Here is a 23700-nt window from a genome sequence, read left to right on the forward strand (position 1 = left end):
ACAGTCAACGATAAAATATTGAAAACTTACTTTCTGAGGTTGAAAACAAGAAAGAGGGACTCCACTAGAGGTCCAGTGGTTAAGACTCCACACTTCCACTGCAGGGGGCGTGGGTTTGATCCCTGGTCAGGGAACTAATATCCCGCATGTCGCGGAGTGATACCAAAAAAAAAAAGAAGAAAGAGATAACCATTATCACCATTTCTATTCAACACTGTGCTGGAGGGCCTAGCTACTACAGCAAGTCAAGAAAAAGATATAAGAATAACCAGAAAAGAAAAAAGGTCATTATTTAGAGATGACATTATTATTAATAGACAATATGAATATGTACCAAGAAAATTCAGAAGATTCTACAGAATAATTATTAGAATTAATAAGTGAATTTATCCAGGTTTCTAGATAAAAGGCTAATATATAACAATCAATTATATTTCTGTAAACTAGTGTTTTTTAAAAACACAACTTTGGGCTTCCCTGGTGGCACAGTGGTTAACAATTCGCCTGCCAATGCAGGGGACACGGGTTCCAGCCCTGGTCTGGGAAGATCTCATATGCCGTGGCGCAACTGAGCCCATGCACCACAACTACTGAGTCTGTGCTCTAGAGCCCACGAGCCACAACTACTGAGCCCACACGCCACAACTACTGAAGCCCACGCGCCTAGAGCCCGTGCTCTGCAACAAGAGAAGCCACCACAATGAGAAGCCCACGCACCACAACGAAGAGTGGCCGCCGCTCACCGCAACCAGAGGAAAGACCGCACACAGCAGCGAAGACCCAACACAGCCAAAAACAATAAGTAAATAAAATAATCAAATAAATAAATTAAAGAAAATAAAAACACAACTTCCAACAGCATTTTTTTAAAAAAAGAAAGAAATCTAACAAAAGATGTGCAAGACCACTACACTGAAAACAAGAAAACACTGAGAGAATTTAAGGGTCTAAATAAATTGAAGGACATACCATGTTCACAGGTTGGAGACTCATAGTAAAAATGTCAATTCTCTCCCAATTGATTTCTAGTTTCAAAGCTATCATAATCAAAATCCCACTCTTCTCCTTTTAAAGAGAAATTGACAAGCTGATTCTGAAATCCCTAGGGAACTACAAGGAGCCAAGAATAGTCAAAGCAACCTTGAAAAACAACAAAAATTGGAGGACTATACTGTAAAATATTAAGACCTGTTATAAAGCCATAGTAATTAACTGTACAAGTATAGTAACTAAAACTTACCAATGAAAAAATAGAGCCTAGAAAGTCACACACAAATAAGACTACTTTATTTATGACAAAGGCAAATTGCAGTGCAGTTGGGAAGACATTCTTTTAAATAAAAGACGCCGGGTCAACTGGATATCCCTATAGAAAATAATGAGTGTATCATGATCTCTAACTTTACACAACTCAACAAAAGTAAATTCCAAATAGAATGCAGCTCTAAATGTGAAAGTAAACAAACAAAAAACCATAGCAAAACATCTTTGTGTCCTTGAAGCAGGCAAATATTTTTTAAGCAAACACAAAAAGTACTAACCATAACCATAACAACAACAATGATAAATTGGACTGTCATCAAAAGAAACTGAGAGTGAAAAGGCAAGCCAAAGACCAGAAGAAATCAACAATACCTACGCCTGATACCTAGAGAGAGATGTGACTGCTTGGTGGGGGGGGGGTAGGGCAGGAAAACTGTAAGATCTATAACTTCTCCAGGACAGGGAGGACATCTCAGATGTATCTGTATTCCCAGTTCCTGGGACAGGGCTTAGCACAGTTAGCACTTAGTTCATGACTATTGAGTGAAGGGCCTAACAGCAACAAGCAGTCAGTCAGCTGCAGACTCAGCAGAGGAGACAGGCGGCAAGTATGGTAAAGACTACTAGTTCCCACCCGATAGAGAAGCACACCTCCACCCCCAATGATCTAGTCTATACAATCAGCTAAAGCCATTTCTGACCCTCACTTATAGCTAAGTATGGCCAAATGACTAAGTTCTGGTCAATGAGATCAGAGGAAATACTGTGTAGGGAATTCTAGAAAGGCTTCTTTCCTTTTTTTTTTTGTCAGCCACATGTGGCTTGCAGGATCTTAATTCCCCAACCAGGGATTGAACTCGGGCCCACGGCAGTGAAAGCATGGGGTCCTAACCACTGGACTTCCAGGCAAGTCCCTAGAAAGTTTTCTTAAAAGATGGAAGGTATGCCCCTTTTGTCCTCTGCCTTTTTTCCTCCTTCCTTCTGCCTAGATCATGGATGTGATAGTTGGATATCCAGCAGCCATTCTGTGATCTTCAGAATAGAAACCACATGCTAAGGATGGCAAAGGAAAGAGAGAAGGAGACTGGGTCCTTGACAAGACTATGGAGTTGCGGTACCAGTCTTAGACTACTTCTGAATTTGTTTTTACAAGACAAAGAAATGAACTACTATCTTATTTAAGCAACGGTTATTTCTTATCTCTGTTTCTAGCAGCCAAACACAATTCCCACCTGGTAAGGTAAGAAAGAGACTGCAGGAACAAATTTATGGTCTAAGATGACAACAAGCCACCTCAGTTATGCTTCAATTTAATGCTAAGAATAAAGTGTTTAGGATATTACACTGAAATTGGGGTGGTGGGGAGTGTAGGAAGCAAGACTGACCAAAGAATGAATCTACTCTGTGAAGGTGCACCACCATTACAGTTCAGACAGAGGGGTGTTTATAATAGTTCAGTACACTGACAAGATTTCATAATGCAGTACTATAATTTCTTGCCAACACTTGGGAGTTATGTTCTAGAAAAGTAATGTGGCTTACTGTGACTGGCCAAAACCAAATTATATGAAAATGAGAGGTTAGGAAAAATAAACAGTTTAATGGAGATGTTAAATCAGCTGTTTAAAACCTGTTCAAATAAAAACCCAGTGAACTTTCTACAGATTAACCTCCTTCAAGGTTTCAGGAAACACTACTGTAGCACAACAGTTAGATAAGGCTGAATCTCCCACATATTATGCACATTATTCTACTTCATGAAGATTTTGAATCTGTCCTTCTTGGCTTGCTATTTAATGTCTTTGGTACTTGTGTTTTTACTTTTATTTGATAGATCCCAGCAAAAAATTTTAAATTCTTATAGTGACTGTGTCATTTTTTGGACTGTTGTTCATTCTTACATTAAGAAAACAGAAAATAATCTGATCTCTCTGTGGACTATTGTTATAGACTGAATTTTTGGGTCTCCCCAAAATATACTGAAATGCTAACTCCCAGTGTGATGGTATTAGGAGGTGGGGCCTTTGGGAGGTGATTAGGTCATGAGGGTAGTGCTCTCATGAATGGGATTAGTGTCCTTATAAAAGAGATCCCCAGAGAGCACTCTCACATGTTATAACACAATGAGAATGTAGCCATCTCGGAAACAGAAAGTGGGTCCCTAGTTGACACAAAATTTTTTGGCACCTTGATCTTGGACTTCCCAAGTTCAAGAACTGTGAGAAATAGAGGTCTGTTGTTTAAACCACCCAGTCTATGGTACTTTATTATAGCAGCCTGAATTGTCTGCAACAAAGGTCCTTTTCCATTTCTCCACTCCCTTGAATCTGGACTAGCTTGGTGAGTTGCTTTGATCATCAGAATATGGTGGAAGGGCTGTTATATAGTTTCAAAGCCTAATCCTCAAAGAGGTCTTGCAGCCTTACAGCTTCCACCTTCACCTTTTTTAGAATGCTACCCTGAGAATGCCATGTAAGGATGCCAGACTAGCCTACCAGAGGATGAGAAACCACACTGAGAAGAACTGAAGCATCTTAATGGACAGCCAGCACCATGTGCAAACATGTGGGTGCAGACATCTTGGACCTTTTAACTCAGTCAACCCTCCAGGTGGATTCAGCTACATGAGACAGCCAAGTGAAACCAATAAAGGAACAATTTAGCCAACCTACAGAATCATGAAAACTTACAATAAATCTTTTTGTCCAGAGTCATTTAATTTTGCGGTAGTGTTTCAGGCAGCAATATCAAATAAACTTTAAGATAACACTTAAAATAACAGCTTCTTGAAGGTGAGAACACTCGCTTGAGATTTTTCTGTTTTTATCTTTAATTCATATGTTATAGCACCCTGGAAGCCATGCCGACTCCAATGCTTCTTTCCACTACGATTGAAAAAAAGAAATTGATGTATGAAAATACAATGGGGAGCCATTAAAAATTTTTGTATGAAGTGAGTAATATGTAATAGGCACTTTAGAAAGAGAACTCTGGTTACACTGTAGAGTGGACCACAGGGAGGAAAGACCTATGAGGGCAGAGTGACCAATATGAATACTGCTGGAATAGTCCTAGTGAGAGGCTTAGTAAGAGGTTAGAAGGCTAGACTATCATTACTACTGCTACTGCTGCTACTATTATTTGCACTATATATTTATTTTATTTGTTTTAATAGAATGTCACCTTGGTGACATTTTTTAATTTTTATTTTTATTGAAATATAGTTGATTTACAAAGTTGTGTTAGTTTCAGGTATACAGCAAAGTTATTCAGTTTATATATGTGTGTGTATATATACATATATATATATTCTTTTTCAGATTTTTTTCCATTATATGTTATTACAAGATATTGAGTATAGTTCCCTATGCTATACAGTAGGTTCTTGTTGGTTATCTATTTTATATATAGTAGAGGTATTATGTATTTATGATGAACCAAGCAAGTACTATAACTAGAACCTCATATGTGTTTGCTCATTTAATCCTTAATACAACCCTTTAAAAAATTTTTTTATTTTGAAATAATTACAGACTCATAAGAAGTTCCCAAACTACGTGCCAGGAGGTCCCATGTATCCTTTGCCCAGTTTCCCCCAATCGTAACATCTTGCATAACTATAGTAAAATATCAAGATCAGGAAACTGACATTGGTATAGTCCACAGAGGGTTACTCAGATATCACCAGTTTTACAAGCACTCATTTGTCTGTGTATGTGTGTGTAGTTCTATACAATTTTATAACAGATGTAGATATGTGTAACTACCATCACAATCAAGATACAGAACTGTTCTATCACCGAGAGGCTCCCTTGTAGCCACCCACTCCCTTCTCCCTGATCCTTAACTCCTGGCAAACACTACTCTGCTCTTAATCTCTATAATTTTGATATTTCAAGAGCGCTATATAGAGGAAATCATACAGTATGTAACCTTTTGAGAGTGGCTTTTTTCACTTCAGATCCATCCTAGTTGTTGCATGTATCAATAACTCATTCTTTTTATTGCTGCACAGTATAAACGTGCCAGTTTGTTTAACCATTCACCTGTTGAAGAACATTTGGGTTGTTTCCAGTTTTTGACTATTAGGAATAAAACTGCTATGAACATTCAGGTACAGGTTTTTGTGTGAATGTAAGTTTCAATTTCTCTGGAATAAATGCTCAATAGTGCAACTGCTGGACTGTACAACTGTTTTTAAAGAAACTGAAGCTATAAATGGTGGAGCTGGGATTCTAATCTAGATAATCTGCCTCTAGGTCCTAACTCTTCACACTATTTCCAGTGGTTGTAGAAATTGAGAGAAGTAAATAAAAAGGCAGAGTCAACAGAATATAGCATTGCTCAGATGAGGGGTATATGAATAAAGTGTCAAAGATAACACCAGGTTCCAGCTTCAGCACATTAGATAGATGACAAAATATGAATTCACTTTTTTTTTTTTTTTTTTTGCGGTACGCGGGCCTCTCACTGTTGTGGCCTCTCCCGTTGCGGAGCACAGGCTCCGGACGCGCAGGCTCAGCGGCCCTGGCTCACGGGCCCAGCCGCTCCACGGCATGTGGGATCCTCCCAGACTGGGGCACGAACCCGTATCCCCTGCATCGGTAGGTGGACTCTCAACCACTGCGCCACCAGGGAAGCCCACGAATTCACTTTTATATATACTGTATTTGAGGTATCTGCAGGTCATCCTCAACTAGCAGGCAATTAGGTGTATAGAATAGGAACCAGAGATTAAGAAAAGGCTCTGGATTAGAGATTGATTTGAGTAAATAACATCAGAGGGACAGGGTACAGAATGACAAAGAGATGTGACAACAGATCCATGAAGAACAGAAACATTCATTTCCTCTAGTTTTTTCCCACAAACAATAAAACAGTAGGTACTGTGACAGACTGCAAATTCATATTAACTTTAGATATTACAGCACATCATGTCTACCATATGAGTTTTACAATCATAGTATAGCGTATAAAGTATAAAGGGAGTAATATACGCTCCCCTCCCCACTCCCTTTTTCATTTAAAAAGAACTACAAAAGGAATACCTGCTGATTAAAAAACCTTAATACTACTCCATATGATACTATAGTGATTATATGTCATTATACATTTGACCGTTACCCATACAATGTACAATACCAAAACTGAACCCTAATGTAAACTATGAACTTTGGGTGATAATGTGTCAACGTAGGCTCATCAATTGTGACAAATGTACTACTCTGTGGGAGATATTGATAATGGGGGGGGGTCTATGCATATCTGAGAGGGTTTATGGGAAATCTCTGTCCTTTCTACTCAATTTTGCTGTGAATCTAAAACCGCTCTAAAACGTCCAGTAAACAAACAAACAAAAACAATTAAGCCTCAGTACAAAAGAATATGTAAAAAGCATAAGTTTCACTCCCCACTCAGCATCCAACTCCCTCCACCCATTTTTCAAAAAAATGTATGGGGAGGGCTTCCCTGGTGGCACAGTCGTTGAGAGTCTGCCTGCCGATGCAGGGGACGCGGGTTCGTGCCCCGGTCCGGAGGATCCCACGTGCCGCGGAGTGGCTGGGCTCGTGAGCCGTGGCCGCTGGGCCTGCGCGTCCGGAGCCTGTGCTCTGCAGGGGGAGGGGCCGCAGCAGTGAGAGGCCCGCGTACCGCAAAAAAAAAAAAAAAAAAAAATGGGGAATTTAAGGAGGTAAACTGACAAATCTTAGTAGCTAACTAAGAAGCAAGCAATATCAAGAGTCAAGGGATAGGGACATCCCTGGTGGCACAGTGGTTAAGAATCTGCCTGCCAATGAAGGGGACACGGATTCAAGCCCTGGTCCGGGAAGATCCCACATGCCACGGAGCAACTAAGCCCGTGCGCCACAACTACTGAGCCTGCAAGCCACAAGTACTGAGACTGTGTGCCACAACTACTGAAGCCGGTGCACCTAGAGCCCGTGCTCCACAACGAGAAGCCACTGCAACGAGAAGCCCGTGCACCACAACGAAGAGTAGCCCCCACTCGCCGCAACTAGAGAAAACCCATGCAAATAAATAAATAAAATTGAAGAAAAAAAAAGAGTCAACGGATAATGTCAATTACACCTCAATGAAAAAAAGGCAAGGATTCATAATGACAAAAGTGATAGATAAGTTTGATTCTAACCTTTTTTGAAGTTCAGTTTTTGGAACAGAACAAAATAACTATTATGTAATCCATGCTTTGCCATTTAACAATTTAAGTGCCACTTACCATATTTTTTTTTTTTTTTTTTTTTTTTTTTTTTTTTTTTTTTGCGGTATGTGGGCCTCTCACTGTTGTGGCCTCTCCCGTTGCGGAGCACAGGCTCCGGACGCACAGGCCCAGCGGCCATGGCTCACGGGCCCACCCGCTCCGCGGCATGTGGGATCCTCCCAGACCGGGGCACGAACCCGTTTCCCCTGCATCGGCAGGCGGACTCTCAACCACTGCGCCACCAGGGAAGCCCCACTTACCATATTTTATGACCACATTTTTGGCAGTTGTATTTCAAACTTAGAAAGAACTATAATCCCATAAGTAATCAAAGTCACACCCTTAATATATTACATAATTGAGTTTTTTACTCCTTTCTCCAAAATTAAAGTCTATTCATTTACTTTTTCTCGTAATTGTCTCCATGGCAGACAAATACCCAAACAGAAAGTCTAGGATTCATAAGAATATACCATGAATTTCTAAACAGGACCTGTGTCAAAGTCAACACATTCACAATTTCAATTTTTAATATATATTATTTGTTTACAAAAAGATAAATGTATACCTTCATCATATCATAGCAATACTGCAAAAAAAACCTTCTATCAAGAAAACTTCCAATTCTAGTTTAATTTAGTACTAGATAGCTTTCAGAGACATTGAGAGAACAGGTACAAGTAAATATCTGTGCAAAGCACAGGTCTGAATTATGAAAGAAATTAGCTTGGTTTATGTAAAGCAGCTAAGTGCCAAGTAAAAAGTAATCCCAACCAAAACATTCAGCACAATTTTTATTTCTCGCAACTTTAGCTCCTGATTAGAAAATCCATCATCCCAGCTATGACATTAAATGGTGAAAATTTATTGAGCTATAATATATTGATAGATTTAGAAGCCCTTTTTCTCAAGCTAAAACTACTGTTCTGGTTCACACCACAGTGTGAGAGCCTTGAATTAGATCAATGATTCTCAAGTAGAAGCCCGTCATAAACCATATCATCCAGAGAATTTTTTTTCCTTCAAAATATATCTGCCTCCCTTCATATTCCCCCTACCACTAAGATTCTGCAGGGAAGTGGAGATGATATAACGGATATGCATGTGTGCCTTTTTTTTTTAACTCCTAGATTATTCTGATACACATGTAACTCTCTTGGAGTCACTCACTTTTATGGAGAATACCTGAATTAGGTCCAACTCTATTTTTTAACATTGTATCAACAGCAGGCAAAACGAGCAGAGCTACACAGTGATAAGAGAACAGCAGAAAGCTCTGCAGGTAAGGGGCTGTACTAATAGCAGCCCTAATCTTTCTGTGCCAGCTCCCTCCAGAATCCATTATATATTTTAGACAATGACAAATGTTCAGTTCATCATCCTGAGAAAAGCACACTGTCTACCAGTCAGATAAAAATGTAAAAAGAAGCTATTTGGGACATCAAAAAAACTAAGCCACAGAAAAAGAAAGACAAAAATTCCTCTATTCTTTAAAAGAACATAACAAAGCATTAAAAGAACAATAACAAAGTATTATTTTGTGCAGCTGTTAATTTGTTTGGAGACTTTCTGCCCATGTTTTATCATTTTAGTTTTTCATTATGTAGCATTGGTTTTTCTATTACAAAATTCAGTCAAGCTGAAAATCTTAACCATTCTAGACCCTAATAAACTACAATAAGATGACAAAACTGTATTAAAAAACAATCAAATAATCCTAAATCCATATCGCATGTCAAGATAGCTTAAGAGTTGGATTAAAAAACAAGCTTTCAAAGCCCATTTTAGGGCAAACACTTATACTTCTTTACAGTCATTGTTTCAAATTCCTTATAAACAATACTGAAGTGTATCAGAAAAGAGAATTTCTAATGATGTATAAATAATCAGCCAATTATTATTATATTCTAGTTTGGACTAGCATTCCTTAAATCACTTGGTAATTTCCTACTCAATGTTCAACTTTATTGCATTCTACAAGGACACCTACTGGCCATTCAAAATCAGCCATTAGTTCTCTAAGACAACTCTAGTAGGCTGGTTACATAATAAGAAGAAACACATACATACACACACAGGGACACATATACCCTGCATGAAAGCAGAGATTTGTTCACAGGTACTCACACTACAGAACTGCACCTAAAACAGAAGCAGAACTGTTCTTTGGACTGAGAGTATTATTCTTGCCAAAAGATAAAACGACCAAGAATGAAACACCAAGTATCAAAATTTTTATCTGAAACGCTGATAAACATCTCAGTATGCTAAATATTTCAAAACAAACTCTAATGATCCAGCTCTCTTTACCAAATGACATGTGGAAAAAAAACTTTTTTCAATTTAGTTTCTGGGATACACTAATATAAATTATCAATAATAGAAAACAAAATCACATTTTAGAAAGTTTTTCTGACATGCAGTATTAAAATAAGCTCAGGAAAATGATACACTTGCTAATAAATACTACATGAGTCTTTATCTTCTAAGCTAAAGGCAACATTTCCATCAGCTCACATTTTAGAAATTTATAACACTTCCTTTAAAACTGCTTTCCAGTGAGCTATAAAATCAAGTTTTTAACGTAGTCTGTCATTCCATAATACACACTGAATGGAATTCCTATTTTAATTCTGTATTTCATTGTGCAAATAATGAATTATAAAAACTTAGAAAAAACAGGAGAATCTACAATTAATTATGTCTGTAAATACATTTTACCTCTACCGGAGAGGTTCACAGAACATACTTTTTAAACCTAAGAAATAAATAATTCAAACTGGTTTCTCAGACTCATAGAGCAAATTGCTTAAAAAGACGACTCTCCCCCCACCAAAATCAGACCACCACCTAATTTTCACAGTCTCTAACACCCACAATATTTAGGGGGTAAAAAAATCTACCAACTAATCTTCTAGTCATTTTCCAACTTGCACTTACCTCCTACTATAGATTTTTGAGGGTCTCCACTTTCCTGAAGATTAAAAGAAAAAAAAAAGATTTGTAGTCAGCCTTGACCCTCAAAACAAATAAATTCACGAACTACAGAACGTGAACCTGGCCACGTTCATCTCAGACTAACACATCTCTCAACCCAAGTCCATATTTGGGATAAGCTCTTCGTGACTACTCTATCCTTCATGCTTCTTCGCCCACAGAGCCTGCCGGGGTACAAAACAGTCAAACAAACGAAAGAACTATCCTCACACATCAAGAGATTGCAAGACCTCCTCTTCCAGGAGGGGCAACCTGATTGTTTGGGTAAATAACGGCCAAGGGTTACATAATATACAGCTACGAAGACTTTCAAGGATCTGGCCGCCAATAAATATCTTTCTTCTCCGCTTCCTCCGTTCCCACCCTGAGAAACGGCCCTAAGAAGAAGCAAGCCCTAGGATTTCTCTCAGGTGCCTGCAATGCCGCGCGTCCTCTTCTCTCTCGGAGCTCCGTGCAAGGAATTCTTCCAGCCCTCACGACGCCGTCTTGCTCCGGCCTCTCTCCCGTCTCCGCCGGCGCCACCGCAGCCCCCCACGCCTGAGGCCCCTACGTCGCCCAGCAGGGCTCAGCCTCCATCCGCCTCGGCTGCCTTCTCCTCACGACCCTCCCAAGCTGCTAGCTGGTCTCCTAGAGGTTCCGAAACCACCAACACCCAACTCCCCGGCTACCGCCTTCCCAGACCACCCTCGGCAGATCCCCTCTATAGTTCCTGTAGCCGGAGAAGAAGAAAATCCCCCCTATCTGGCACTCCGCGTCCCCCAGAGATAGCGCCGCCGCCTACCTGTCACCCCTCTGCCTCCGGCTTCTTACCGCCACCGCCTCCCGCAGCAGCCTGCCAACTGCAGCGCAACAATCGGCCCTCCCATTGGGTGATTCCACGCTCCAACAACAGCACCGCTGATTGGCAGCAGTATGCCCGCGGCCCTCCCCCTGTGCTGAGTCTAAAGATTCCGGTCTCCTAGGAAGGACCACGTCGCTTCTTCCCCTCCCTCTGTCCTCCACGGTTTCTCTTACCTCGGTCAGACTCCGGATGCACAGATGTGCGGGGAAAATGTCCACTTCCAGCCTCCTTCATGTCACCTCCACCTGGTCCAGGAATCAGTGACCCAGGACCAGAATGTTAAATTTCTCCTCTGCTTTCCTGCCGTAAGGTACTCGAGGTGACAACTTCCGTTTCCGGTTGCCTCCGGCTGGTGCGTTGAATCTTGAGTGTCCTGAGAGGTCAGATTGCTGTCAGGTAAACAGGGGAGCTGGTGGTAGATCTCTTGATCGGGAATGAGAATGAGACTCTACTCCGGGGATTGTCGAAAAGGAGAGACTAAATAGAGAAGGATGATGAGAATGAGTAGCTCAAGAGGGAAGGAGATCGAAGAACTAGCAGGAGAGAACTATGAAGTCCTGGAGTAGTGAGGGGTGGTTGTAGAAGGATGCTGTGAGGATCACTGTGGTGGTTAAGTCCAGATGCTTTTTTTCCTCCTGCGTCACCCGCAACACCCCCCGCCCCGTGTTTTTTGGTTTATCTTTGAGTCGAATGAAGGCACAACCGCACTCAAATCGAAAATTTATAAAATAGGAATACTTGTAATGCCTACCTCACGAGCATGTATAGTACAGTTTTAAATAAGATTTTTCTGGTATGAAAGTTTATGACACAATGTTAAAAGGGTACAAAGTAACATCAGTTTTTCGTGTGATTACTATTCAATTGCATATACGCGGATACAGGGACTGGAAGGGACACTAAAGGGGAAAACAGTTAATTTGTCTTTTATTTTCTAATGTTCTTATGGTACAGTTTTTTAAATGAGGAGAAATTGGGATATATACTTCAAAGTCTTCGGTAAACTGTGAAATTACATATAGTGTAAGCGGCATTTCCCTTTTATTTCCTTCTTAGGGAAAGTATGCCAACACTGTTCCTGCACTAGAGCCAGCTCCCGTTAGTGGAGGTTGATATCCAACAAACTTGTAGGTTCACTCCAAACATAGGTAGATAGAAGGAGATGAAAAAAAATTCATGATTACATGTTCTTTCCTTGTTGAACTTATTTCCTTGCTGTTCTTGTTTGAAAAGCTCTGAAAGGGAAATAATCACCTCTTGTTGAGTCCTTGGCACGATTTAAGTCACTTTATCTAATTTTAGTTTTTATTGTGAAGTATACATAACAGAAGGCTGTATAAAACATAAGTACATTTTTAAGAATTATAATTAAGCAAACACTTGATCACCACCCCTCAGGTTAGGAAATAAAGCATTGCCAAAAACTTAAATATGCATTCTCAGCAGAGGTGATTGCCTTTTAAGGAGGTAAAAACTGGTTCTTGTTGGGTGGGGATGAGAGGGCAAAAAAGCCCTTAGATAATACAATAGTTTGTGGCCTTCCAAAGAGCCATAGTACATAAACTGTGGTATTAAATTTTCATGTGGAGGGGTAGGGTGAGAACATGATGAGGGGGAAAAAAGGTCTTAAGAAAGCACCTTTGGGGTACAGTAATTACAATACGTTGAAAAACACTGCCTTAGAAGCTCCCTGAATGAGTTTCTGTGTTTCCTTCTCCTCCAGCAAGAGGTAACCAGCATCCTAACTTGTAATAATCATTTACTTGTTTCACTTAAACTTTTTTCCTAGAAAATGAATTGTTAGGTTTTTCCATTTATATAAATGGGATTCAAAGTGTGTATTTTTTTCTAACTCACCCCTTGCTCATTCTTACATTTGTGAAATTCATTCATACTTTTGCATGTTGTTTTTCATTGTGTAATATTGCATAATTAATCCATTCCATAGTTGGACATTTGAGTTGTTTACAGTTTGGGGCTAGCATAAATAATATGGCTAGAAAGATTTTTTTTTTCATTGTGTGTTTGGCATTTTTGTTGAATTTTTATTTTAACAGTTTTTCCGCCTGATTCTCTAGCTTTTTTTTTTTTTTTTTTTGGCTGCGTTGTGTCGTCATTGCTGCACGCAGGCTTTCTCCAGTTGTGGCGAGCCGGGGCTACTCTTTGTTGCTGTGTGTGGGCTTCTCATTGTGGTGGCTTCTCTTATTGTGGAGCGCGGGCTCTAGGTGCATGGGCTTCAGTAGTTGCAGCACACAGGCTTCAGTAGTTGTGGCATGCGGACTCTAAAGCGCAGGCTCATTAGTTGTGGTGCACGGGCTTAGTTGCTGCGCGGCATGTGGGATCTTCCCTGACCAGGGCTCAAACCCATGTCCCCTGCACTGGCAGACAGATTCTTAACCACTGCGCCACCAGGGAAGTCCCTATCTATCTGCCTGTTGATTATAAAATATATCTGTTATACAGATGCAAGAGTTTCTCTAGAGCAGTGCTGTCTAGTGCAAATATAATACAAACCAAATATGTTATTTAAAAATTTCTAGTAGCCATATTAAAAAGGAGGGAGACGCAAGAGGGAAGGGATATGGGAACAGATGTATATGTATAACTGATTCACTTTTTTATAAAGCAGAAACTAATATACCATTGTAAAGCAATTATACTCCAATAAAGCTGGAAAAAATAAATAAACATTCATATGCAAAAAAATAAAAAAAATTTAAAAAATTTTAAAAAGGTAAAAAGAAACAAAATTAATTTTAATAATGATTTTATCTGAGTGTATATATTCAAAATATTATAATTTTAAGGTGTAATCAGTATTAAAAGTTATTAATGAAATATTTTACATTTTCTTCATGCTGTCTTCAAAAGTGATGTTTTACTCTTACAGAATATGCTGTTTCCATAAATGCAAACACTTGATCTGCATTTATATTTCATAAAATTTACAGTTGATAAGGCAGCTTTGCATGCCCAGTTTGTACCAAAGACACTTTAAAATTTTCCAATAACTGGTTTGAAAATCCATTTTGAAATTTAAATTAGTTAAAATTAAATAAAAATTTTTAGATCCTCAGTTGCATAGGCCACATTTAGGGAGCTAGTGTCTACCATATCGGACAGTGCAGATCTAGAGTATATATACAGTACCTATGACTGGAATTGCTAGGCCGTAAGGTATTCAAATGTTTAACTTTTCTAGGACATACCAAACAGTTTTTTACAGTGGTTTTGTTAAATCACATTCTCACCACCTGGTTGTGAAAGTGGAAGGCATATCATCACAATGTGTTTTCCCCAATTTTCACAATCTTGCAAGGTAGGTTTTAGCCTCATGTTATATGAAGAAACTGAAGTTGAGCAAGATTTAAATGATTTGCACAGGATTTTACAGCTGTTAATGGTACATTCAGGGTTTGATGCCAGATCTGTACAGCACCAAAGTCTGCACTTCAGTAGGATTCCAAACTCTTCCTTCAAGTGATCAGGATATCATTGTTTGATTTATGGCTATTCTGAAGTAGAAATAATTTTTAAGAGAAAATGAAGCTTCCCTAAAAATAGTGTTGTTCAACTTTTTGTTCTTCTTGAAAAGTCATTAAAATATTTAGTAAATGCCTATGAAGGGACTCTTACTGAAATATTTTAATCAGATAGAAGAGAAAATACATTGAATTTATTAAAGGAAATTTGTTTAGGAGAAATAAGTATAGGTATACTTTCATGGTTTTTTTTTTCAAAGATATATTTTCCAAATTACTTAATATTTTGAGCATAGTAGTATTGTAACTTTGAGATAGCTTTCATATCATGGTAATATTTCAATTTTCATTTTCAAAATCAAGCTATTTAATCAAAAATTTTTGACCTTTGTTTTGTATTCTCTTCCAAGTACATTGATACTCAAGTACGTTTAATGTTCGAGAATTGACATTTGCCAAAATAAGGGTTTTCTTGTAATCTAAAGATTTTTGGAATGAAACATTATTTTAAAAAATATTTTTTGGAAAACATAGTTAGAAGAAGACAACACTTTATCATTATAATTAAATGCTTCTAGAAGTCTTTCTTTTGTGATAATGTATTGAATCTCAAAAGTCAGACTGAAATCTGAAACCATAATTTGTTTCCTTTGTATTATTGAATCCACCAAATAATAATGAAATAATGGATTAAATGTTTCATTCAAAGTTGTGAATGTTGTAGTTTTAACTTGTGTTTGGTAGGTGTTCATTTTTATTCTCTTTTAAATGTGAAAATCATCAACATAATGTTTTTTGATATCTTAACATGTCTATAAACAAAAATATTAAGTGTTGGCTAATTTGTCAGAATTACTATGTACAGTTTTGTCCCCCATATTCTGGGAACTATTGTTTAATGAAATGAGCACTTCACATAATGTGTCTTTAGTATACACTATCTAATAATTACCTCTGTCTTCTAAAATTCAGTGTAAGAATCCTGCCTTATTACTGGACTTGTTTATAGTTGTAAATGCAGACAAAATGGTAATAATTATTTGGTTTGGTTTTATTTCTGGAAAGCAGTGATTCTAGAATTGCTACTGCTAACCTTATACAAATTACAGTATAGCATTATTAATTCATACCCTGTTAATTTGAAATTCATAACAATATAACTGGGGACTGAGCTCAAGTTTATTTTTGTATTATCTATAAAAGTAACACTAGAAAACTGGAATCTTTATATACCCATTGGGGTATATTTTATTAAAGCAAATTTATCGATTAAAAAGGGGTCCTAAGGACTCTGTTAATGGAAGAGTATGTTAAAAAAAAAGAATACTTAATATATGTATATCTGTATCAGTTTGCTGTACACATGAAACTAACACAACATTGTAGATAAACTATATTTCAATAAAAATTTTTTTAAAAAGTCTCTGTTGATCTACGTCAAGAGTTAGCAAACTAGGGACTTCCCTGGTGGTGCAGTGGTTAAGAATCCGCCTGCTAATGCAGGGAACATGGGTTCGAGCCCTGGTCCAGGAAGATCCCACATGCCGCGGAGCAGTTAAGCCTGTGAGCCACAACTACTGAGCCTGCGCTCTGGAGCCCGTGAGCCACAGCTACTGAAGCCCATGCACCTAGAGCCTGTGCTCTGCAAAAAGAGAAGCCACTGCAATGAGAAGCCCGCGCACTGCAACAAAGAGTAGCCCTTTCTCGCCGCAACTAGAGAAAGCCCGCGCACAGCAATGAAGACCCAATGCAGCCAAAAATAAATAAATAAATTTATTTATTTATTTATTAAAAAAAAAAAAGAGTTAACAAACTACAGCCTGCTGGCCAAATTCAGCCCATTGCCTGTTTTTATGTGGCCAATGAGTTAAGAAGGGTTTTTACAGATGAACATTTGTAATCAATTTGATACTAAGGAACACTAAACTTTGAGCCCTAGTTAAGCAAAATGTTATCCCCCAAAAAAGGAATTGTATTTTTTCATCAGAAGACTTGTATTATAAGAAATTATACTCAGTTGTTATATTTTGAATTTTATCAATAAATATTTATGGAAATTTGTTTTTTCTCCTGTTATATAAAGTACCTACATAATAACCTTGATTTTACCTCTTGGCCAACAAAGCCTAAAATATTTACTATGTGACTCTTTACAGAAAAAGTTCACGTGATCCATATGTATTAACCACAGTAACACCGCATTTTTAAAGAATCATCTGAAGAAAGCACGTAACAAAGCAGTATGTACAACATTTTTGTAATAGATATTCATGCATTATGAAAGACTGAAAAGAAGGAAACAGTATTGCTTAAAAGTTAGGAGCAAGGGCTCTGAAATGAAACTGCAATGTTCAAAACCCAATGGTACCATTAACTATTTTTGTTGCCTTCAGAAAGTTACTTATTTTCTTGGAGCCTCATTGTCTTCATCTATAAAATGGGGATAATAATAGTAATTTAAGTTCAGAGAGTTGTTTTAGGAATAATGTGGAGTCAAGACAGTTAAAGCACTTTATCATAGTGCACCTGGCACATAGGGCATGATAAATATTTGCTATTATTATAATGAAGAAAGAAACCAAATAGTAAATGGTTATCTCTTAGTGATGGGATTACTGATTATTTTTCTTTTTTATATTTTGCATATGTATATTTCCAAACTGTGAACAGGTACTAGTTATGTAAAGAGACACTGTTTTATAAAATTTCTTAGCTTCGAATTTTCAAGTATTTATATTGCTTTTCTTTTTAAAACATTAAATTTTTACCTTAAAACATAAATAGTAAACTTGGGTATTTGATATCCACAATATATGTATTTCTCCCTTAAATTAATCTTTTCCTGTAGACATGGCCCATGGACATGGACATGAACATGGTCATAGTAAAATGGAACTTCCAGATTATAAACAATGGAGTATAGAAGGGACACCATTAGAAACTGTCCAGAAGAAGCTGGCTGCACGAGGGCTAAGGGATCCGTGGTGCCGGTAAGAATAATTAAATAATTTAAATAGAACTTATCCTAGAGAAGCAGTATCTATGTTCCTTTTCAATGTATTCTCTTTTTTAAAAAATCATTGAAAATGGCCTTTTACATTTAAGTTTTAAAATCAGCTTTATTAAAATACCACTTATATATAGTAAAATTCACTCCACTTTAAGTGTATCATTCCATGAGTTTTGACAGATGTGTGCAGTTACGTGTGCAGTTACATGACTACCACCACAATCATGGTGCAGAATATTTCTAGAATACCAAAAAGTTCCCTGATGATCCTTTGCACTCAGTGCTATCCTGCCCCTGGTTCCTGGCAACCCTTGATCTGCTTTTTCAATTAGAATCATACAGTCTAGTCTTTTCTTCTGGCCACTTTCACTTATCATAGTGCTTTTGAGACTTATGTACATTGTTAACTTATATCCATAGTTCCTTCCTTTTTTTTTTTTTTTTTTTTTCTTTCTTTTTGCGGTATGCAGGCCTCTCACTGTCGTGGCCTCTCCCGTTGCGGAGCACAGGCTCCGGACGCGCAGGCCCAGCGGCCATGGCTCACGGGCCCAGCCGCTCCGCGGCATATGGGATCCTCCCAGACCGGGGCACGAACCCGTATCCCCTGCATCCGCAGGCGGACTCTCAACCACTGCGCCACCAGGGAGGCCCAGTTCCTTCCTTTTTTATTGCTGAGTACTACTCCAATGTATGCATATACCTCATTTTGTTTACTGTTCAGCAGTTGATGACCATCTGGCTTGTTTCCAGTTTTTGGCTACTATGAGCAAAGTTGCTTTAAACATTCAAGTACAAGTGTATGTGAACATATGCTTTCATTTCTCTTGGGTAAATACCTAACAGTGGGATTTCTGAATCATTTGAAAAGTGTATTTTTTTAAATAAAAAACTGCCAAACTGTTTTACAAAGTGGCTGTACCATTTTGCATTCCCACCAACAATGCATGAGAATTTCAATTGCTCAATGTCCTCATCAGTACTTAGTATTATCAGCCTTTTAATTTTAGCCATTCTGGTGAATGTGATAGTAATATCTCTTTGGGTTTTAATTTGCATTTCCATGAAGAATGAAGATCACGAGACTCTTTTCATATGCTCATTTGTCTATTTTCTTTGGTGCAATGTTTATTCAGATCTTTTGCCCATTCTATTTATCAGAGTGTTTGTCTTTTATTGAATTATGAGTTGTCTATATATTTTTAATATAAGTTCTTTATCAGATAAAAGTTTTGCAAATGTTTTTCCCAGAGTGTGGCTTATCTTTTCATTTTCTTTTTTTAAAATAAGTTTATTTATTTGTTTGTTTGTTTGTTTGTTTATTTTTGGCTGCGTTGGGTCTTCATGGCTGCACGCAGGCTTTCTCTAATTGCGGTGAGCGGGGGCTACTCTTCATTGCGGTGCGCAGGCTTCTCATTTCGGTGGCTTCTCTTGTTGCACAGCACAGGCTCTAGGTGCACAGGCTTCAGTAGTTGTGGCACGCAGCCTCAATAGTTGTAGCTTGCAGGCTCTAGAGCACAGGCTCAGTAGTTGTGGCGCACAGGCTTAGTTGCTCTGCAGCATGTGGGATCTTCCTGGACCAGGGATCAAACCCATGTCCCCTGCATTGGCAGGCAAATTCTCACTGCTGTTCCACCAGGGAAGTCCCTCTTTTCATTTTTTAAATGATGTCTTTAAAAGAGTTTTAAATTTTGCTGAAGTCCCAATTTAGCATTTTTTTCTTTTATGGTTTGTGCTTTTTGCATCCTAAGGTTTTCTCCTAATCTTCTTCTGGAAGCTTTTATAGTGTTCTTTCCTACATTGAGGCATATGATCCATTTGAGTTAATTTTTATGCATATGAGGTAAGGATGAAGGTTAATGTTTTTGCATATGGACCTCCACTTGTTCTAGCACCATATATTAAAAGACTGTCTTTCCCCATTAATTGACTTTGACACCATTGTCAGAAGTCAGTTGACAATATCTGTACAGTCTATTTCTGGATTATTTTCTGTTACCCTGATCAATATATCTATTTTATGTCAATATCACACTGTCTTCAAATCAGGTAGTATAAACTAAGATGTCCAACTTTAAAAAAAATTGTTTTAGCTATTCCAAGTTCTTGTATTTATATTTAAATTTTAGAATGAGCTTTTTAGTTTCTATAAAAAGCCTGCTTGGAATTTAATTGGGATCACCTTGAATCTTTAGCTCAGTTGAGGATAACTGCTGTCTTAACAATATTGTCTTCCAGTCCATGGACAGTTTAGATCCTCTTTAATTTTCTCAGCAGTGTTCATACAGTCTTGTACATATTTTGTTCAATTTATCCTGACTTATTCCGTATTTTTATGCTATTGTAAACAGTATTTTTAAACTTCAGTTTCCAGTTGTTCATTGCTAATATATAAAAATATAATTGCTTTTTATATATTGAATTTGTATCTTGTTACCTTGCTAACTTTTTAGTTCTAGCAGGCGTTTCTTACAGATTCCTTAGAATTTACTTCATAGAAGATCATTTCGTCTACAAAGACAACGTTACTTTTTTTTTCAATCTATAACCTTTTAATTTCTTTTTCTTGCATTATTGCATGGGCTAACACTGCTAGTATAATGTTGAATAAAAGTGGTGTATTTGAACATCCTAGCTTTATTCCTAATTGGGGAAAGCATTCAGTCTTTCATCATTAAGTGTAATGTTAGTTGTAGGATGTTCAGAGATGCCTTTCATCAAGTTGAGGAATTTCTCTTCTCTTCCTGGGTTACTATGAGTTACTATTATTATTGTTATTGTTACTAATAGGTATTGAATTTTGTTAAATGCTTTTTCTACATCTATTAAGACGCTCACCTCTTTTTTTATTCTGTTAATATGGTGAGTTAATTTTATTCATTTTCAGATGTTATACCAATCTTGCATTCTTTTGAGGTAAACCCTACTTCATCGTGATATATTATCCTTTTAAATATTACTGCATTCAATTTTCTAAAATTTTGTTAAGAATATTTGCATCTATGTTGATGAAGAATATTCATCTGTAGTTTCCTTCTAATGTCTTTGCCTGGTTTTGGTGTCTTAAATTAGATTTGATTAGCTTTCGTAAGTCAGATTTTTAGAGTTAAATGGGTTTTGTTCTTTAAAGCATGATTTTTTCCACTCATTTATCCTTACCTGTGAGAGAAGACTTCTTTTCACTAGAGCGCTCTGATTTGTTTCCTTCTCTGTTCAGGATACTCAAAAGAATGATTGCCAGAGCACGAAATTAGTCTACTAAAGTTCCGGCTTCTGTGACAGGGAAAATCAATGATCCTCTTGAATAGTAATAGTATTATCGAGTGTTATGTACTCTCTGTGCCAAAATACATCATACATTACTCTGTTTAATCTTTATGATAACGCTGTAAGGTAAATAGTAACCATTAATCATTATTGAGTAGAAGAAACAGGCCGCAACAGGTTAAGTAACTTGCCGAGCCTAAGTTGTGTATCTAGTATGGCAGAGCAAAGATTAATACCCAGGTCTCTTAACTTCCTCTTTCCATGAAGCTGTAATGACTAGTATGAGCAAAGCTACACAACTGACCTGTGATGAATAGGCCAAGGTGAGCCTTGGATTTGAGAATTCTGTAAAATCCTGAGTACAATGACTGTGAAATATGAAATCATCAAGTGTTTTTTCTTGTATTTCATGTACGAAATGTGGGCATATAGATCTAATTATCTTATGTCAAAGAAAGTTTCCTATTGTGATCCACTTAGATTATCTTATAGAAGATTGCATTTAAGTCTGTTAGAAAGATGAAATCAAATATATTTTACTCAATGAATGTATGTAAGTCATATGTGAATATAATTTTCCCCTTTTTTTCCCTCTAGCAATGAAGCTTGGAGATACACGGGTGGCTTTGCAAATAATGTTTCCTTTGTTGGTGCATTATTAAAAGGATTCAAATGGGGATTTGCTGCATTTGTGGTAGCTGTAGGGGCTGAATATTACCTGGAGTCCCAGAAAAAAGATAAGAAGCATCACTGAAGATAATACCTGGAATTATCTTTTAATGTCTTCTTAACTCTTATAAAAAGAAGATTTCTTCACTGTAGCCTACTCATCTGTGTGTTTGTTCCTTAAAGAATACTAGTAAGATTTAATAAAGAGAACATGTACCAGTCTGCTTTGTCATTCTTTAAAAAAAAAAGTGTCTCCAGCCATATCAGATTTGGTTTGGAATACTTGGGGGGTTGAGGACTGGCAGCAGTACATTCTGCAAATAGCAGACAGCCAGCATATATTTGAACAAATGGGTATGTTCTAATAGTTTTTTTTTAATTTTTAAAATTGTGATAAAATTTGCCATCTTGTTTTTAAGTGAACAGTCAGTGACATTAAATATATTAATAATGTTGTGCTACCATCACCACCACCATCCATCTCCATAACTCTTTTCATCTTTTAAAACTGAAAGTCTATGCCCATTAATTAGTAACCCCTCATTTTGCCTTCCCCTCAGCCTCTGGCAACCATCATTCTACTTTCTGTCTCTGTGATTTTTGACTAAGTACCTCATATAAGTAGAATCATTCAGAATCTGTCTTTTTGTGACTGGCTTATTTCATTTCACTTCACATAATGTCCTCAAGGTTCATCTGTGTTGCGTGGGTCAGAATTTCCTTTCTTTTTAAGTCTGAATAATATTCCATTTTATGTACATACCACATTTTGCTTATCCAGTCATTCATTGATGGACACTTGGGTTACTTCCACATTTTAGCTGTGTGAATAATACTGCTATGAACACAGGTGTACTCTAACAGATTTTTTTTTTTTTTTGGCTGCACCTTGTGGCATGTGGGATCTTAGTTTCCCAGTCAGGGATTGAACCTGTGCCCCCTGCCATGGAAGCATGGAGTCTTAACAACTGGACCACCAAAGAAGTCCCCAGATTTTTATTTTTAATTTTTTAAATATTTTTAACAATATTTATTTATTTATTTGGCTGTATCAGGTCTTAGTTGCAGCACGTGAGATCTTCATTGCAGCATGCGGAATCTTTCCTTGCGGTGTGTGGGCTTCTCTCTAGTTGTGGTGTTCAGACTCCAGAGCGTGTGGGCTCAGTAGTTGTGGCACATGGTCTCTCTAGTTGTGGTGCATGTGCTCTAGAGTGCACAGGCTCAGTAGTTGCAGCGCACGAACTTAGTTGCCCCGTGGCATGTGGGATCTTTAGTTCCCTGACCAGGGATCGAAACTGCATCCCCTGCATTGGAAGGCTGGACCACCAAGGAAGTCCCCAGATTTTTTTTTAATGTTTATTTATTTATTTTTGGCTGCATGGGGTCTTCATTGCTGTGCATGGGCTTTCTGTAGTTGCAGAGAGCGGGGGCTACTCTTTGTTGCAGTGCACGGGCTTCTTATTGCGGTGGCTTCTCGTTGCAGAGCACAGGCTGTAGTCGCGTGGGCTTCAGTAGTTGTGGCACGCAGGCTTCGGTAGTTGTGGCTTACGGGCTCTAGAGCACAGGCTCAGTAGAGCATTCTTTTCAAATGAACATGGAACATTTACCACAACAGACTATATTCTGGGCCATAAAACTATGTTTAAGAGGATTGAAACAACACAAAGTATATTCTTAGACCATGAAGAAATTATACTAAAAATAACATCTGAAAAATCTACAAGTATTTGGAAATTGGGCAGCACACTTGTAAATACCCCTGCCCAAAAAAGTCTAGGTATATTAGAAAATATCTTTAACTGAATAAAATGAAAACACAAATAGCAAAATTTGTGACATGCAGCTAATAAGATTGATCTCTAGCTAGACTGATGAGAAAAAAGACACAAATTAGGAATACTAGTAGTGAAAGAAGAGATCGTTACAGATCCCTTAGAGACATTAAAACAACAATGAA

General features: G+C 37.7%; 2 protein-coding genes across 5 annotated transcripts in view; one reads left to right on the forward strand and one right to left on the reverse strand.

Moving 5' to 3' along the window:
• The window catches only part of HYCC2 (hyccin PI4KA lipid kinase complex subunit 2), a 69138-nt gene extending 57559 nt beyond the window's left edge, over window positions 1–11579 (reverse strand). For 2 of the 4 annotated variants that reach the window (XM_081242446.1, XM_081242443.1), the window contains exons 1-2: window positions 11259–11333; window positions 10421–10454 (exon numbers count right to left, since the gene is read on the reverse strand). The gene's annotated coding sequence lies outside the window, so the exon portion shown is untranslated. Of the gene's footprint in view, window positions 1–30; window positions 135–10420; window positions 10455–11258; window positions 11334–11491 lie in introns of those variants that run through there. The other 2 variants (XM_081242445.1, XM_081242444.1) reach the window with 2 other exon arrangements.
• Window positions 11580–11582: 3 nt separating this feature from the next.
• On the forward strand, window positions 11583–21959 carry NDUFB3 (NADH:ubiquinone oxidoreductase subunit B3). Its single transcript, XM_081242451.1, has 4 exons — window positions 11583–11714; window positions 16957–17040; window positions 17649–17790; window positions 21672–21959. The coding sequence occupies exons 3-4, from the start codon at window positions 17651–17653 to the stop codon at window positions 21826–21828; spliced, it is 297 nt and encodes a 98-aa protein (XP_081098577.1). The 5' UTR covers window positions 11583–11714; window positions 16957–17040; window positions 17649–17650; the 3' UTR covers window positions 21829–21959.
• Window positions 21960–23700: the final 1741 nt, after the last annotated feature.

This window comes from Mesoplodon bidens (genome assembly GCF_964165515.1).
Source record: "Mesoplodon bidens genome assembly, chromosome: 8".
NCBI lineage: Eukaryota > Metazoa > Chordata > Mammalia > Artiodactyla > Ziphiidae > Mesoplodon > Mesoplodon bidens.

What these genes read in the sequence shown, in the direction of transcription:
- NDUFB3 (XM_081242451.1), top strand. Translation starts at nt 17,651, where the DNA reads ATGGCCCATGGACATGGACATGAACATGGTCATAGTAAAATGGAACTT. An exon ending in CTAAGGGATCCGTGGTGCCG is followed by an intron (nt 17,791 to 21,671) that starts GTAAGAATAATT and finishes TTTTCCCTCTAG; the next exon opens with CAATGAAGCTTGGAGATACA.